The following is an 18,657-nucleotide window of genomic DNA, read 5'->3' as shown; positions in this document are numbered from 1 at the left end:
GCAAATCTAATAATATCCCCAGAGGCCACCAAAAAGAATCTTAGAAATTTATGTCTTTTGACCCTTACACCCAGATTCTATGCATGTTTATTCGGAAATAAGCCATTTTGATTTCGCTGAGACCTGAGGCCAAACTACAACCTCAATCACACGCACTATTAGGAGCCCCCAGTGTCTGCATCCTCTGTAAGGTTCAAGAGCTTTGTTCACAAGTTAAATACAGATCAAAACCACTGAAAAGGGTAAAAATGCATAGGGAAGGGCAAAGGTTTCAAGAAAAAAAGCAGTGTGGGGGGACCATTAAGTATCCCACTCCCATTTTGCCACTGCAAACCATCCCCTCTCAAAGACACTTTGCAGTCAAAAAGCAGATACAGTGGTACCTCGGGTTAAGTACTTAATTCGTTCCGGAGGTCCGTTCTTAACCTGAAACTGTTCTTAACCTGAAGCACCACTTTAGCTAATGGGGCCTCCCGCTGCCACCGTGCCACCAGAGCACGATTTCTGTTCTCATCCTGAAACAAAGTTCTTAACCCGAAGTACTATTTCTGGGTTAGTGGAGTCTGTAACCTGAGGCGTATGTAACTTGAAGTGTATGTAACCTGAGGTACCACTGTAGTAACCCAAAGTTGCCCTGTAGGATCTGCTCTTTTTTCCCCAGGCTGCCTCGATTTCCATGAATAAAGTTTCTGAGGGATTAAGGGCAATCAGCTGGTTAAACTAGGTATGCCCTGTGATTAGCTTTATAATCCTAGCTTTGTCCTCTAATGATAAAAGGGAAGAGCTGTAGCTCAATGGTAGCACATCTGCTTTGTACGCAGAAGATCCCCAGCATCTCCAAGTCGGTTTGGGACTCTACCGTCTGAATCCCTGGAGAGCCGTTCATGTGGACAATACTGACCTAGCTGGCAGTATATAAGGCAGTTTCCTCCGCTGCTATGACACACAGCTCTGAGGTTTTGAAGATTCTTCATCTCAGGGTCATGGGTTCGAGTCCCACATTGGGCAAAAGATTCCTGCATGGCAGAGGGTTGGACTAGATGACCCTTGGGGTCCCTTCCAATTCTACAATTCTATGATTTATAACTGGGCATCTCCCAAGGCAAGGGGCTTCAGGGTACTCAAGGTCTGTTTTCCAGGTTGGGGCTTAATGTTGCAAATAGGTTACAGTGGTACCTCGGGTTAAGAACTTCATTCGTTCGGGAGGTCCGTTCTTAACCTGAAACTGTTCTTAACTTGAAGCACCACTTTAGCTAATGGGGCCTCCTGCTGCCGTCGCAGCACGATTTCTGCTCTCATCCTGAAGCAAAGTTCTTAACCTGAAGCACTATTTCTGGGTTAGCAGAGTCTGTAACCTGAAGCGTATGTAACCTGAAGCATATGTAACCTGAGGTACCATGTATTGAAATATCAGAAATTGTTCATTGGCAACACATTGCCTTTTTTATTCATCAGATTTTTAAGGGGAAACCCATAATTAAAACCTGCAACCTCTAGGCATTGTCAGACCATGCTTTAACCAACTGAGCTACCCAGCTATAACTGAGCTATCCAACTATAATATTATTGTTATAATATTCTACCCGGACACTGAGATCCAGCGCCGAGGGTCTGCTGGCGGTTCCCTCACTGCGAGAAACCAAGTTACAGGGAACCAGGCAGAGGGCCTTCTCCCTGTGGAACGCCCTGCCACCAGATGTCAAAGAGAACAACAACTATGTATTTTTCTTTCACCCTGGATTTAATGTAACTATGAGGTGTTTACTGTCCATTTGTTTAGTTGTATGTAGCTTTGGGGTGCCATGGGCAAGATAAAGCAACAAACAAACAAACAAACAAACAAACAAACAAATGACCTATATTTCCTAAAATGGTTTTAGTTGCTGGCTTCTGCAGGCCTGCAAAGAGTGTAAGGACACACAAAACAACTGGGTGGAAGAAGAAATAAACAAACTCTCCCCTTTCCTCGAAGATGCATAGGAAGGTTCCTAGACAAATTATGTAAGTACAATTTGGCGCTGCAAGTAGCCACAACCAACCAACATGGTCTATGGAAGAAGAGAAGACATATAAGATTGGTGAGACACAGTGGGTAGATGGACATGAGGGGCACTGACAACTGAAACAAGCCATAAAGGGGCCTAAAGCTAATTTAATCAGACATTAGTGCTCTGCAATACCAGCTTATGGAGGTTGCGAGGCCTGTAGATTCTTTCTGCATCCCTGGAGCAGAGGACCAGCTAGCTGCATACCTAGTGTGTTATTATACGGATTATGAAGCAGAGCAAAAGAAAACTGAAAGAAAGAGGGATATAAAAGAAACCTCTATAACTGGAAGGCCTGAAGGACAGATTGGAAGAATGTTAGTGGAGACAGAAGCCTAAAGGCAGCTGTGATGAGCATCTACCACACACACAGAACAATCAAGTCTGAAAGAGAATACAGGACTACTAATTTTCTGCATGAACAGTTGTTGTAGTTGCAATACCCACATGACAACAAATATGTGTGTGATGGATCCACATTGGCCTAAATGGGACAAGGGGAATATTTATACAACAGGTTTAAAGTGTTTTGCTAGTCATTTATTTTTTCCTAGACTACCACTGGGAAGCTCCGTTTGATATATTGAGGTTTCTTAGGGAATTCTCAGCACCCTCGTTACTGTTCCAGACTTCTTGGGGATGGGGAAGTCAATGGCTAGTTAAAAGTAGCATAGAACAGATATTACCGACCTATCAATCTCTTTTTCCACAAAAAAGTGACTCAAAGCAACTCAAGACTGCAAAAACAAACACGAAAACTAAATGTAAGAGCAGGCATAAAATAAAATTATTAACCATAATAGGTACAGAAGGGATATATGCCCAAGGCGTAAGCCAAGGTCTTCCTACATTCAGAAATTTAATAAAAAGGGCAAGTCACACTCAACCCACCCCACTAAAAAGATTATAAGAAGCAAATGCCACAAGCATAGTTCATTAAGGGCCCAAAGGTGCTGTGTGCATGTGTGTGTGTGTGTGTGTGTGTGTGTGTGTGTGAGAGAGAGAGAGAGAGAGAGAGAGAGAGAGAATGATAAGTCCAGGTTGTCCATGGAATGAAGCCCCCCTGAATAATTCCAGCCCATATTCTGATGAGGTTTGAGAACTCCTTGGCCTGTCATGAATGTAAAATCAGTGATGCAGGTTTATTAGTGAGAGATGTGAAAACAACGGCAAGCTTTATGGAGGTGGTGGTGGGTGAAACATTCCATTTAGAGACACAGGAACAAGAGCTCTTTTCAGGGAGGGGGCGGCACAAAGCATTCTGGGACACTTACTTACCAGCTAAGTGGTTGGCAATCCTGGCAATGGGTTTAGGAGGCAGGGCAGGGGGCTGTTTGAGGAGGGAGAGCTGTTTCACTGGGGTGTCCTCATGGTCTCCAGAGAAAGCAGCAGATTTTTTGGGGGGAAGTAGCAAGACTGGTTTAGATGAAGGATCTTGAGAAAGGTGGACTCCAGATTCACTGGACGTGGGGCTCTCTTCGGACGCTGGAGGACACAACCACATCATAGACGCAACAACGTTACAAGCAAAGCGGTAGCAGATAGACAAGGAAAGCAGCAGAGCAATGCGGGTTTTAAAAAACATAACTAACAGTAAGAGTTTGCTCAGACATCACTATATACAGAGAGAGAGGAGGTGGGGAGAGAGAGAGAGAGAGAGAGAGAGAGGAGAGAAACTCTCCATGAAGAGACTGAAAACAAACTCTGGCACTTTCACAACACATAGCAGAACTTCCACTGGCATGAAAGGGGGCAAATTCATATGTCACTTCTCCTAATCTTGTTCTACTTAAGTTAATTGCATTTCCTCCCAATAGCTAATCACCATAACTCTTCAGAATGATATGCAGGCAGACCAACAGGATATATCAGCATTGAGTTCTGTCCATGGCTTAGTTGTTGTTTAGGAGCAGGGGTGTAACCAGCAGCTTTAACAGGGGACTCAGCTGAAAATATAACGGTTTAAGTGCGTTTTAAGTGCAGTATACAAATCTGACAATAGATGGCGCTGATGAGCTAATGAGAAATTCCATATATTCTTTTTAAAAAGCATTTTCACAGTGTTTTTTAATTATATCTGTGTAGATTCAGCTGGGGTCCCTTAGGCTAATAGTTTGCATTGATGGAATCTTTTCCCCTCTTTGGCTTGTCTGCCAAGGCACACTCCTCACAGCAAGACCCTCCATGACCGTGTGTCCCAAGGGAAAACTAGAAGTGGATAAAGTGTTTGGATTTATGTCTTGGTGCTTTTCTCCACCACATTTCTAGAGCTTTCAGCAGTTTCCCATCATTAGTCTAATTGTGCTATTAAATAAATTTCAGATATGTCATTTCATCCTAGCAATCAAAGGGATTGTGTTTCTCTGCAGTTGGAGCCTTAATTTCTCTTCTCTGCCTGGGTAGTCAGATGAGGCTATTTCTGCTGAGAGCAATGCTAAAACCATGTTGAACTCATTGCCCTCTCTATGCCTCAGCTACATAACTCAAGTGCTGACTAGTCAATGACAATCAGCTCATCGTTTCTCTGCACTTTCCTGTGTTTTACAAAGAATGGGTAGTCTGTAGCAAGATAACATGAGGATCACTTTAAGCAAGGATAAATCTTAGTGGTGGAATTTGTAAACATCCCACCTGTCTGCATCCAATGAATTTCTTTTTTTTTAAGCACAGTGCCTTTCATACTTAGTCATCAGCTTATATACATGATGCCATAAATTACAATGGCTAAAGAGGGTGATGTCACACCACCTGCCCCGTGGGAAGGAACAAGAGCGTGACAGAGGCAAAGACAACACCAGGGCCAGATCCAACTAGACTGTCTCCTCCTCTCTGCAGGGGCAGTGGAGAGGACCAACTTCTATATTTGATATCATTTACAGTGGTACCTCGGATTAAGTACTTAATTCGTTCCAGTGGTCCGTTCTTAACCTGAAACAGTTCTTAATCTGAAGCACCACTTTAGCTAATGGGGCCTCCTGCTGCCGCTGCAGCATGATTTCTGTTCTCATCCTGAAGCAAAGTTCTTAACCTGAAGCGCTATTTCTGGGTTGGCGGAGCCTGTAACCTGAAGTGTATGTAACCTGAAGCGTATGTAACCTGAGGTACCACTGTATTTGCTTTAGGTGCCTTGGCAGCTATATAAACACAATAAAATACATAATTGGGGAAAGCTGCAGACCCATATATTTAAAAAACACATATAATTTTGCAATAGAGCAAATTTCAAAGGACAGCCAGTGTGGTGTAGTGGTTAAGAGCAGTAGTCTTGTAATCTGGGGAACCGGGTTCGAGTCTCTGCTCCTCCACATGCAGCTGCTGGGTGACCTTGGGCCAGTCAAACTTCTTTGAAGTCTCTCAGCCCCACTCACCTCACAGAGTGTTTGTTGTGGGGGAGGAAGGGAAAGGAGAATGTTAGCCGCTTTGAGACTCCTGAAGGGGAGTGAAAGGCGGGATCTCAAATCCATTAACACAACACCAGCAGACAATATTAGTGTAAGAACCATGCAACTGGTGAAAGGTCCATCTCAGCCCTGAAATGCCTTGTTTTGTGTCTTTCTGTGGGAAACCAGCTGGTCCTGTTTCCACCTCTGATGGCAGAATTGGATTTGGATTGCACCTTAAACTAGTAATGATTGCAATGAATTTCATACGTTGATTGTGTATTGCGTTGAAGAAGTAGGGCTTTTTGTTTTGTTTATTGCTAGTCAATTATATTAGATGATACTGAATTCTAGTGATATCACAGAAAGGAAGGAAAACTCCCTCTGCATTCACATCCTTCATAGCATGCTTAATTATATAAGCCTCTATCATATCTCCTCCTCTGCATAGCAGTTATATTAATTCTCATCTAAAAAGCCCCGAATGTTATATAGCCTTTCCTTTTTGAGAAAGTGCTCTGATCCCGCCCATTTGTGTGTTCTTTTCTACCCCCTTTCCAGTCATACAGTATCCTTTTTGAGTTGCAGTGGCTAGAATGGCACACAATATCCTAAACAAGGCTGCAACCATAGCTTTGTGAAGAGCAGAGTTGTTCTCAGACCCTTCCATCCCTAGCATAGAGTTTGGCATTTTCCTGCAATAGATGCACACAGAGTTGATGTTTTCACTGAGCTTTGGACTGGGACCTCAAGACTTATTGACATAAATCAAGGCTTACCATGTGCCATCAATTATTTTTAATTTAGTCGAAGGTATGAATATATACAAAAAGTAATGCAAACAGTTTTGCAGCAAGTCAGTTTAACAGAACAAAGAATAATGCAACGTACTGTGCTTACCAAACTGGAAAAATCACAAAAGGTAGCAAGCTAGCTCTCTGTTATATTCTTCACCTTTATTGGAAATTTGAATTTACTTAACCCAGCCTTCCCTAACCTGGTAACCTCCAGATGTTTTGGGCTACAACTTCCATCAGCCGCAGACACCATGGTTATTCTGGCAGAAAGGGATAGGAAATGTGGTCCAAAACATTTCAAGGGCAGCAGGATGGGACAAGATCTGAGTCCTAGATTGTATTTGGATTTCACATTCTGGATCTAGATGTTATCCAGGCCCAAAAGACAGAACATCACATGGGGTATGTTCGTAGTAAAGTGCAATTGAGTCACTACCCTGTTACATGTTGTGTAGCTGACCATGGAAACCAAAGTTTACCTGTTCCATCCATGATCTCCGGAGTTGGGAGTATTTCATATGTACAGGAGTCGACAGATGCTGAACATGGGTCCAATTCAGATAGGGCTGGGAGTGAAGCCTGGCTGGAACTCAGAGCCTGCCCATTCTCCAATGATCCTTCTTCATTTTGTATGGAAAGCTCCCCATCTGGGTGGAAGCAGAAAAATAATATGAAATAAAAAGAAAATAACCAGAAGATTTCTCAGCTCTGGAAAATTTCCCCCAGTGGTTCAGTTACTTTAACTGCAATCACACACCACAGAGACAAAGTCCTAATGTATAGCATCTGTGCCAGGCTTCCTCAACCTAGTGCCCTCCAGATGTTGTGTACTACAACTCCCATTATTGCTGGCCATCGGCCATGCTGGCTGGGGACGATGGTAGTTGTGATCTAAAGCATCTGAAGGGCACTAGGCCCAGGAAGCCTGATGTGCACAGTTCTCCAGCCATATTCCGGCAGACCCAATCATTGTTTATTTTTTATATTATAACTGCTTTACACAGCTGCCCCTTTAAAAGGTTCTCTGAAACTTCTTCAGTTCAGATTTGACAGATGTTAAATGGGAATCAGGTTCCTCGGTCTTCCAAAACACAATGGCATGGAGGTGCTATGACAGGATGGCATTTCCTTGCTCAAAATGTAGTTGGCGGATCTGGGCGGCACCCTGCCAAACATATTTGTTTGCACCACAGGCTAGATTTTTTTTTTTAAAGCAGTCCCCCTTGTTTGTCCCTCTCCCTCAGAAGCAATAAAACACGCATTATTTTTAATTAAGCACTTGTCCTTGGTGCTAAAAGTGCTTCAAATACAATCCTTACAATGCTCACATAACTTAAACTGGACCTATTGTTTCTCTGTTGAAATAGTGGTTAATAGTGGCTGAGGTTTAATAGCTTGCTTACCCAGCAGCACAGCCACTTATGCATCACTAAGGAGGAGGATGAAAGAAGACAGGTTTGCCTGACAATTCCATGTGCTTGCTGATATGTGAAATCTATACTATAGCGGCACATTTGGAATTAATTGCTGTACTTTCAATACAAGGACAATGCATTTCGCCATAGGGATTGGTGTGCCTTCTGTCTAGGTGCCTGCTGATGGGCAACTAATGTTCCTAAGGCAGTAGGCATAGGACTTTAGTCTTAAGGGCAACAGAACTGCTAAGTTCATTAAGTATTATTTCTTCAAGGAAACATGGCGTTTCCCAGCAGTTAAGCATGGCTTTGTGGTTGGCTGGTCCTACCCTGAGGCAAAACACCCAAAAAGTAGGTCAAGCCTCAGACTGGTGCTCAAAAATAGAAAATTGACTGAAATGCGCAGTTATGTCTAACACATCATGGCTTCTTCGGGGCGAGCCTATCTTAGGCCCCATCTCCAGTAAACATTTAAAGCAGTATCATACCACTTTGGGCTTGCCCCAAAGAATCCTGGGAACTGTTGCTTGTCAAAGGTACTGAGAGTTGTTAGAAGACCCCCCCATTCCCCCCCTCACAGAGCTACAATTCTCAGAGTGCTTTAATGGTCATCCCTCTTCCCAGGGAACTCTGGGAAGCCACCCAGAATGCCTGAGGCAACCCAGTCAGTTGGGTGGGGTACTTGTTGTTGTTAGTCTCCTAACAACTCTCAGCACTTTTAACAACTCCAGTCATTCCAGAAGGATACAGGACCCCCCTGGACGGTTAAGTCCAGTCAAAGGCAACTATGGGGTTGAGGCACTCATCTCACTTTTGGGCCAAGGGAGCCGGCGTTTGTCCAGAAAAGCTTTCCGGATCATGTGGCCAGCATGACTAAACCACTTTTGGCACAATGGTGGATAGTACAGTGGTACCTCGCAAGACGAATGCCTCGGAAGACGAAAAACTCACAAGACGAAAGAGTTTTTTGTTTTTTGAGTTGCTTCGCAAGACGATTTTCCCTATGGGCTTGCTTCGCAAGACGAAAACGTCTTGCGAGTTTGTTTCCTTTTTTAAAAAAACCGCTTGAAGAGGTGCAGTTGCGACTGACCATGCTTCGCAAGATGAAAAACCGCGCAAGACGAAAAGACTCGCGGAACGAATTAATTTCGTCTTGCGAGGCACCACTGTATCAAAGCTACTGAGAGATGAGGGAGAATCAGCAGGGTCATGCTCCACCCCCCTCAACTCTCTCACAGGAAAGGTCATCATATAGGACAAGCAAGGCAACCTCAATGCCAAATCTGGGTCTTAGCATCAAGTGAAATGAGTCTTCTAAGAGTGTCTGAATCCTGAAAGTGACCACCTACTCAAGAACCTTAGGGGACATCTGCAACCAGTCTGTAATTACTAAGGTTTCTTGGGTCTGAGACAGGTTTTTGTCAAGAATGGTTGTAGGTCTTTGAGGTGGGAGAAAGGAGCATGGAGATTGGGCCAGTGAGATGGTGTGTGCGTTTGTGTGTGTTTCCCACTTTTGAAATGTTTGACAATATGAAAATGTGGCCTATTGTACAAAGGAAAGTCACATCCATTCCTCTGCCCACTTTGACCTCCGGCTACACCCACTTTCACCCGTGGCTACCTCCAAAACTGGCCTGCGGCCCAAAAAAAATTCACACAAGGAGATCAGGCCCTTCCACCCATTTTAAGTGGAAATCTCTCCATGACCACTCTTAAAAACTTTGGTTTGACAGAATCAAATTTTGTAGCAAGGTTTATCTTACCAGATGTGGTTTAAAGCACAGGCAGCCGAGGACAGAGGGAGGGGGACATTCTGATACAAATAAAACCATGTATCACCAAAGATGAATATGCAAAAATACATTTCAATATACCAGGAAAACTGCTAATTTATTTTACCTATGGACAATGGTGAGAAATATTTCTAAAGAGCCCTAAAGGAAAAGCATTCTTTTGTCCTTTAAGGATCCTTGAGAAGGTAGAATCTCCTGCCTCTTTTCCTAGAACTATTTAAAATATAAGCTCTTAGTTTTTCTGGTTATCAGTGAAGGATTTGAAGAGGATTATAGAGATGGAGTGGGATAGCAAAATTATAATCAGCAGAAACCTGTGCTGCAGGTTTTGTAGTTCTCAGCGGGGAAGAAAGGAAGGTCATATCTATAAGGTTTAACTTGCTGTTAATATGTTAACATCATTTACCCTGTTCTTTATACCAGGTTTTCCCTGATTCATTAGACTGGACCCTGTTTTTTATTTGTTTAAGCTCCCTGGATTCCTGTTTTTATACTTTTGTTTTACTGGTTTTATGTTGCATTTTTAAAAATGGTATTGTTTATTGCTTTTATGTTGTACACCATACAATTTCAAATTTATACTAGGTTAAACTTTCCGTATTTTTCGCTTTACAGGATGCACTTTTCCCCCTCCAAAAATGAAGGGGAAATGTGTGTGTCTCCTATGGAGCGAATATTTCATCCATTATGGGGAAGACAAAGGTTTAATTAGCCATTTTCTTACTGGATAGGGGTGTGCAGCTATTGCCAATGGTTGAATGGCAGTCAATTCCTGGAGCATTTTCCAAACTGGGGAAAGATTGATGCAGGGTCACTGCAGATATTTAGAATTGCCCCTTTCTAGCCCTTATTTATACTGTCAGTAATGGAACTTTTTGTATGTGGAAACAAGCAAAAGTACTGCATACTTTAAATATTTTTATCCCACCACACCACAACCACCAACCAAAAATCACTCACTGTTGGTTTTCATGTGCTATTTAATTTAAATGCATATGGATGTCAAATTGCCAGCTGAGACTGAGCAAAACAACTAAGCCTATTTTGTGAGCCACCCAGAGAACACTGCTATTGCGTGGCTTATGTAAATGTCACACAATGAAAATTAAACTATGTTCTGTGAAAAGTTCCAAGTTATAAGGCGGAAATCCTGCAGTTCTCCAGATGTTGTGGAACCCCAACTCACACCAGCCCTAAGGCCAACAGTCAGGGACAATGTAGTCCAGCAACATCTGGAAGGTCACAAGTTCCCCAAGATATAAGGAGCCTCATTCTAAGGGATCAAATCATTATCCTATCTAGTTAGCTACTACAAGATGTGGAGCCAGTCTACTGAGCCTAGAAACTCTTTGCATGCTTTAGGATGGTTAGCACTGCTTTATTTCAAAGCATAGGTTTATTTCTAAAATTAGATGTTCAAGACCGGCTGAAACGTACATATTCTGACATGAGACTGTTTCCCACCAGTTCCTTGTGTATGGTTGCCGTGGGGTGAGGTGGAGAATTGGAACAGTTAGGCTAAATAAATTACATCCACTTGAAAAGCAGAGCAATGGTCAAAGTTACCTAGGCTCACTTCAGATGCTCTAATAATCACCCGCCAGTTATCACCATGGAGGAAATAACAGCTGACCCAGAGAAATGATGCTGACAGGTGCTGTTCTCTGGAGAGGTGAGAAATCAAAGCAGGGGTGCTTGGCTGTGCTCAGCCTTGAACAGCTCCTCCATCTCCACCCAGCCTCAAGGGCTGCTTCTGAGGAAAGGATGCTGAGAGGTAAAAGCCTGTCCCCAGAGGGAACCTTTCAGACAAGGTAGGCTGCCTTCTGGCAGCAACTTCCTCAGAAGCAGCTCTTCAACGTGTTGCCGGCCTCTGCCTCGAAAGACAATGGAGTTAAGTAACACCGCTGCGTTGGCAGCACCAAAGGGACCTCCCTGGGGCGCAAGCCTGGGCAGTGTTTATGGAAATCCTTCTGGGACTTAGTGACGTGGTCCAAAGGAAAACGGAGCAATACATTTGGCAACAGCTTGGCTGCAGGAGTTGCCAGGAGGAGGAGTACAAGGCGCCATCCAACCATTTTAGGGACTCCACTCCTTAGGCCTTTCTTCTGAAGATATCCCCACAAGGGAGCGGAGGTTTAGGATCAGAGTTTTCCTTCTCCGAGTTAGGCTACCTCCCAACTTTGCTCTGCAAGACATGCAGAAACAAGCCTTTGACCATTGGGCCCACTATTGGTCTTGTCCGCTCTATCTGCTGCAGCCTGGCTTTGCATGCAGGGGAAGTCCCTAACTTACCAAGGGTTTGAGACCAATTGGCTACCCTCACCTGGTTTTTAGCCATTTCCCAGGGTGTGGCTGCTGTCACATGCAGACAGCTTCTAGGAGCCACAGGTGAGAAAGCACAGGATGGGGAGCAAAGGTGGACAAACTACCCCAGAAGAAGGATGTATTCCCCATTAGAGGTACTATCCCTCCCCTAACATCCCATACACTCGTGTATAGGGGAAATCAATGCCCCTCTCTTTTAAAGCGTTCTTTCTTATTATTCCCCAAAGGACTCAGGGTTCTACAAGAGTTTTAAGGTATGGGCAGAAACATCTCACTCTCTGTCCCCCCTCAGGCAAGCAAGTAGTATTATTTCAAGGGTGCAATCCTTGTGAAATGACTAGAGGAGTTTACACTGAAGGGCCAACAAAGTCTCAAATGGGAGGCCTGTAGGACTTCATTTGGCCCTTGGGGCCTAGTGCTCCCCACCCCTGGGCTTATGGTCTTGGAGGAAAGAAAGGGGGTGCTTGCCCATCACTTAAGTCACACAAAGGCAGCTGGTAAGAACTGGGTGACAATACTCACAACGCAGCATAGTTGTCTTTGTCAGTGTGGTTACACCAGGGGCAGACAGTACTCTGTTTGGTTTCTTCCATTGGGAATGCTCCACATGAAGAAATTTAGAGCAGGGGTGGAGAAGTTGTGGCCTTTCAGAAGCTGCTTGATTCCACTCTCAGCAGCGTGGCCAGTATGGGAGTTGTAGTCCAACAACATCTGAAGGGCTGCAGATTTCCATCTCCCTGCTTTATCGCATCCATATCAGGTTTCTGGGATGAGGGGAAGGCACTGGCTCCACGACATTCCCCTTTTTATTGTCAGTTCCCACTACAGAACTGAGCCCCAGCAGAACGGAGGTTCTGATGTTAAGCCCCAAATCAAACTAAGCCCTTTCTGTGGCCTTTCAAAATGACAACATTTCTCTTTTCCCCTTGGCAATGAGAATGGCACACTGCTCCTAATAGTTTAAAATCTCAGCATCAAATAGAAAACCTTTGATGTGGCTGTTACGCAGGATTATTAAAATATAGAAGGATGTTATGCCCAAACTCTACCTTGCTCAAAGTAAAGAATGTAAAAGCTGTTCATTAACAGCACAGCAACAGATCAAAGGTTTTAGCTACAGTGGGCATTTGTGAAGCCAAGTATATCTGGGTCTGAATTAATCATAGACATCTCTGACAGCCCAGGCAGCTGTTCTTCTTTAAAAAAAAAAATACCAAAAGCTGCTCAGAATTAATAGAATACAAGTAAAAGGCTCAGACCTTGGCCAAAAGTACATTCAGAACTGAATAGTATCAATGATTTAAAGCTGGAGTTATAATAGGAAATGGTCTTCCCAGTAGAAAATTCACATGCTATAAATGGCATGTCTGTTGTATGCCAGAACTGTAGGTATGTTGAGCTCAATTAAAATTTTTATCTTACTGGTGTGGGAGCCACATGGACATGTGCTCTTCAAGGCCACGTTGCTCTGGCCACAAGTCTATTCCAGAACCAGTAAAAGAACAATTGTTCCCATGCTACTAAGGTAAGCATGAATTGGGCCCAACATGTCTGTTGAAGTAAAAATATCACGGTCCTGTGGCAACTTAAAGACTAACAAACTTATTGTTCCACCACTTCTATGTTAGAAGAGACATATCTTGTCTAAATCCTCTCTTCCTGTAGACTGGTTCACCCTCACTGAATCAACTGGAGTAAACACGTGCAAAACCAGGATTAACATTTAATATATTAAACCCTTGGAATTATTGGAACTGGTGTCAATTAAAGTTTAGCTGCTCCTGCATTGATGCAGAATACAACTTTCTTCTAGGAAACTCATTATCTCTTGAGAAGGCATGAACCTAATTGATGAGGATACTTCACGATACCACTTTATCGATCCCTTTCTTTAATGGTATTGATCTGATGCAAGTTGGTTATTCTTTTGACTAAAAACCCATAGCACGCATTTAATAGGTCCTAGGTAGCTGCTTTATAAAACTTTACTACTGAGGACCAATAAAACCAACACTATTTGTTTTATTATGCAGCTTGAGTAGCCCAGTAACAGCATATTGCTCAGGAGAAAGGGTGGCTAATTTTAGCTAAGAATAGGCCTGGGTTGCATGTCATGGAAAGCTAAACTATGGCTTACCAGGGACTGGAGAACAGCTTGTGGTCACTTTGCTGCTCCCTGATATTTTTAACTTCTGCACCATGCTGAGCCAAGCCAAAGCTTGTTCTTAGCTACAGCCCATAGTTAGTGGGGTGAAAACCTAACCACCAGCCCAGGTTCACTAAACAAAACCTTGGCTTAGATCAGCATGATGCAGGAGTAAAAATGGCAGTGCCTCTAGCAGAAGCCCACATGTTCACACAGTTCCAGTAAACCATAGTTTGACTTAGCATGTCATGTGAACCTTTAAGAAAGCAATTCCAGGGGTGGGTCATAGTATTTCCACTGGAGGATTGAAGATAGCGGATGTTCCCAAAGATACAGCCATATATGCGTTTTGCATAATGTTAAGGCAGAAAATTTAATATTGTCTAAACAATATACTCTTAACTTGCTTACAAACATGCCCTATCAGGTTGTGCCATCACTAAAAACTGATGGGTCAGAACTCAGATTAAGGCTTTTTTTTGATACTGGGCAGCCTGGCTCTAGAACTCCTCCCTTGCGATTGGGCAGGCTCCTACTTTGAGTGGGTTAAAACATTTCTTTCGAGTAATAGTAGAGAGTCATGATTTACACTTTCAGATGCTTTGAAACCGAGCCTTTATTTGGTTGAATTTTATAGTGTGTATTTTGATACACTGCAACCTGTCCTGTGACTGTGTAATGTGGGGAAAGACAGTTGAATAGTTAAATTAAATGTCTCAGGTGAAAATGGCTAAGGAAAATGTAATGCCTAAATAGTTAAATAAAATGAAAACTGCTAAGGAAAAATGTGGTGTAACACACAGAATCTGAACCTGGAAGATGTCTGAGCTGTTTAAACTATGAGCATAAATGTCAAAAATTCTGCATTGCATAGTCCTTCATTACAAATCCATATGTTTCACAGCATTGAACAGAAGTACTTAAGACTAGACTGCTAGCCAGCTCTATTGAGCTGAGTTATATGAGCCAGAAACACTGCCGGAAATGATCGATACAGAGATGAGAATAGTCATTTTTGGTTCAAGCAGGAACAGTAAAATTATATAGCGCAAACTATACTAAAGTTTCTATTGTCTTTCTAAAAGGGGTTAGAGAAATCTACAGATGATAAATCTATCACTGGCCATTAGCAATAGCTGAGGGATGGACTCCAAGTCTCATCACCTCCAACCTGAATGGTTCAATGGTCAAGGACTCAAGAACAATGGTCAATAACAACTGTGACAATTGTTCACAGTTTTTAATGCTTCAATTTGTTTTATTATAACTGATTTTAATTTTCTGCTTTATTATTTTGTTGTGAGGCACCCAGAGAACATCATCATTGGGCAGCTGATATGCAATAAATAAATAAATTTTAAAAATATGAATTCTAAATGAATAATTATTCTAAAATAATTTTAATTAACCTTCCACTATTAATTTTCAAAATACTACCAGCTGTATCTGTGAACTGTGTCATTCCAACTAAATCTTCCTTGACACAAAAGTGGTCAGACATATGGTCAAGGATGGTGCTGTACATAGCTGAATATAGGAGAAACTACCTATATCCACCAGGCTTTTTAATGAGAACCTCCAGCATGGATGTTGCTTTCTCTTTAAGGTCATGTGGTTTATTCTGCTTATCAAAACCCAGAACAATGGGCACAGTGTTATGGACTGGTTGCCCCCAGAGGAATGGGAGGAACTAACTGTGGAACCACCAAGGAAAGAAGGCTCAAAGCCTGGGGATTGGTGGTGACAAACTCCCCTTCCCTTGTTTTCCAGAACCAGAAGAGGGCTGAAACGGGCAGAGCATTGATAGACTGAAAGGCATAGTCTCTGATTGCTTGGGAAAAAAACCTTGAGACGAGGGGACTTAAGATAGCTGAAGGGAAGTGGGAACTTTTAATCTTGGCAAGTGATTCATGGGGTAAGACCTACCAGGAATGAGCTGCTGTGCTCATTAGGCCTGACAGTCAAGTCTGTGAAGATCGTGTTTTGGATAATAAAGAGCTAACTCCAACTTTGAATGGCATGCTTTACTGCTGGCTCGCTCTGTGAGAGGTAGCTATTCTGAATGCAGGCTCACAATACATTATATTTTAATGCATGTGTCGATATACTCATTTGAACATTTTTTTCTCCATGAGTGCAAGGAGACTATTTATTCTTCCCCAAAGAAATATGGAAGGAATTAAGTGCAATAAATCTAGACAAGCTCTTTCAGAGGCTCCTGGCGTGTGGAAGTGTAAATTATTGAACGACATTGTGATAAGAGAATGATACGTATACGGACTGCATGGGAAGGAGCTGCAGCAGATGTAATGAGGAAGGCTCAAAACTAGAGACTCACAAACATCTAAACTGAACCAGAGATTCCCATTTCAGCTATTGCATTGCAGGAAAAGAATTCACAATTACACTGTGACATTTGAAAGAAAGGTGTATCACTGTTGAATCTATTTGGCAATTCATTTCATGCAACTGTCCCGTCTTTAGCTACTGAACAGAAAAAGTAATGTTTCTTGGTGAAACATCTGGATTATAGTCTGCCATAAAAATCATCTGAAGCTGCAAATGCAAATGGAACAGAATTTGCCAGGTTAGAGTTTCAATGCTCACTTGACATCTTCTCTGGAAGCTAGCACATCTCATGGTAGGATGAGCAATGTTAAAATAGGATGATTTAACTGTGCAATCCCATGCATGTCTTCTCAAAAGTAAATTGGCCCCACTGAAGTATTGAATTACTTTATGGTAAGTAGTGTCTCGGTGTGCTCCCAGAGCCTGATCTGGCAGTAAACAAAAGAGAAAAGTGTGGTAGTTCTCATGTTAATGTTTCTGAACTTTTGTCAGGGACTTTGTTCTCAGGCAAATAAAGCAGGCGTAAAATTAGAAAATATGAGTACTTTTCAAGAAGGATGGGTTGTGGAGGAAGAAGCAGGCCTCAAACTTCTGCTAGCAAGAGGTAATTCATTTTGAAAAGATTGCCCAATGTCTGAACGCTTATTCCAGTGCAAGTAATTTTCACTGGTGTGCAATATAAGGCAGAGGAGACTCCTTGCTCCTGAGGAACACCTTGGCCCTCATAAACACGCTGAGTATAAAACATGCTGAGCAATCTTCACAACCCAAATTGCCATTTGTTAGCACCACTGTGTTGACTGCCACTCCCTTTGCTGTTCTGTGTTAAGTTTTTGGTGTCCCCCTGCCACTTCCAAACATGAAGCATGTGTTTGGGAGGGTACATATGCACATTTGGTATGTGGGGGGAGGGTCTCAGTGGCTGGTTGTTTGGTACCTTCTGAAATTTGTTGCCTGGAAAGAGCAAGCAATACTTCTCCCAACCATGGGCATAATCCAGTCAAAATCAAGCACTTAGACTTTCTGGGTTGTAGCCAACATCAACTGACCTATTTAAATGAATGGACATTATTTAATTTGGTCTATTAATTTCAGTGGATTGTGGCTTTCAACTGAATATTTAAGCAAACCAAACTGAATGTGGGGGCAGCTCAAATATACCAAGCAAACTTTATCATATTTTGAAACCTAATTTGGATTTCAGACATGTGTGCAAATATGGAAAAATTGTTTCTGTTTCCTGTGTATTTTGTTGTGTCTATGCCAAGAAAGGATGATCAAACCAGTTTCCACTACAAGGCCATTTTTCACATGCACCACTGAACTAGAAAATGGCAATATTCCATAAGAAATGTTGTGATGCTATCCAAGTAACACTTTGACTTTAATATAAAAGCTGATTCTTAATGGCTCTGGAGTAACTATCAGGCCCACAGTTTGGGGTCCAATCTTTGTAGAGAAATATGACAAAAATCCAATAGCACAAGAGTCCTGTGGTTTTCAATAGCAATTTCTTCGCTAGCAGCAAGTTTTATTGCCCATGCCACTGACTCAGAGTTGTACAGACAATGATTCTTACCTTTATCAAAAATTTCTTTTAGCACTCCTCTCTTGATAAGCTCCTCTCTGCTTTGCCTCATTGATATTTTTCTTTCAAGTGCTACCAAAAAGAAGAAACAAAGTTATAGTTACAATCATGAAAGCATTCTAAAAAGGTCAGAACTTTTTTTAAAAAAACCCACTGGGAGGTATTGAATATTCGTAATACCGAGGGACCCTCCAGACTGGGGTTGGGGTTTTTTTGCAAGTGTATTCTGTGACATTTGTTTATTTTTTGTATTTATTGACAGGCCACTGATGTATTAAGAGTGCACTAGCGATGGGCTTACAGTGGTACCTCGGGTTAAGTACTTAATTCGTTCCGGAGGTCCGTACTTAACCTGAAACTGTTCTTAACCTGAAGACCACTTTAGCTAATGGGGCCTCCTGCTGCTGCCGCGCCACCGGAGCACGATTTCTGTTCTCATCCTGAAGCAAAGTTCTTAACCTGAGGTACTATTTCTGGGTTAGCAGAGGCTGTAACCTGAAGCGTATGTAACCCGAGGTACCACTGTTCACATATCATTCCACTTTACAAGGAGCTTTGTGATGCTTCCACAACATTACAGCCAACTGGAAGGACAATCTTTCACCGCAACGCAACAAAATAGGGATAAAAAATAAGCCAGAACATTTGCGGTATAAAAAGTTACAGAATTTCAGCAGGAACTTATGGAATACACACTGACTGGAAATGAAGCAGTGTGACCCCCCCAAAACTTGTGCAGGGGCAGATGGTATTGAAAACAGGATCAAGTATAACTGCCCCAAATACCGTTGCAAGTGCAAATAACCACGACAGCATAAT

At 42.5% G+C, this 18,657-nt stretch overlaps 1 protein-coding gene across 11 annotated transcripts in view; it reads right to left on the bottom strand.

Annotated features, from left to right (window-relative positions):
• PHACTR1 (phosphatase and actin regulator 1) overlaps positions 1-18,657 on the bottom strand; it is a 246,338-nt gene that overhangs the window by 35,587 nt on the left and 192,094 nt on the right. For 7 of the 11 annotated variants that reach the window (XM_083623888.1, XM_083623887.1, XM_083623885.1 and 4 more), the window contains 3 exons: positions 17,830-17,910; positions 6,702-6,869; positions 3,324-3,530 (listed from right to left, as the gene is read on the bottom strand). In XM_083623888.1, coding sequence (XP_083480014.1) covers positions 3,324-3,530; positions 6,702-6,869; positions 17,830-17,910 — 456 coding nt within the window. The remainder of the gene's footprint in view (positions 1-3,323; positions 3,531-6,701; positions 6,870-17,829; positions 17,911-18,657) is intronic. The other 4 variants (XM_083623891.1, XM_083623892.1, XM_083623886.1 and 1 more) reach the window with 1 other exon arrangement.

The sequence above is a fragment of the Podarcis filfolensis genome (genome assembly GCF_964270895.1).
Source record: "Podarcis filfolensis genome assembly, chromosome: 7".
NCBI classification, from domain to species: Eukaryota; Metazoa; Chordata; class Lepidosauria; order Squamata; family Lacertidae; genus Podarcis; species Podarcis filfolensis.
The sequence above is the reverse complement of the archived record's forward strand: the minus strand, read 5'-3'. Positions and strand labels throughout refer to the sequence as shown.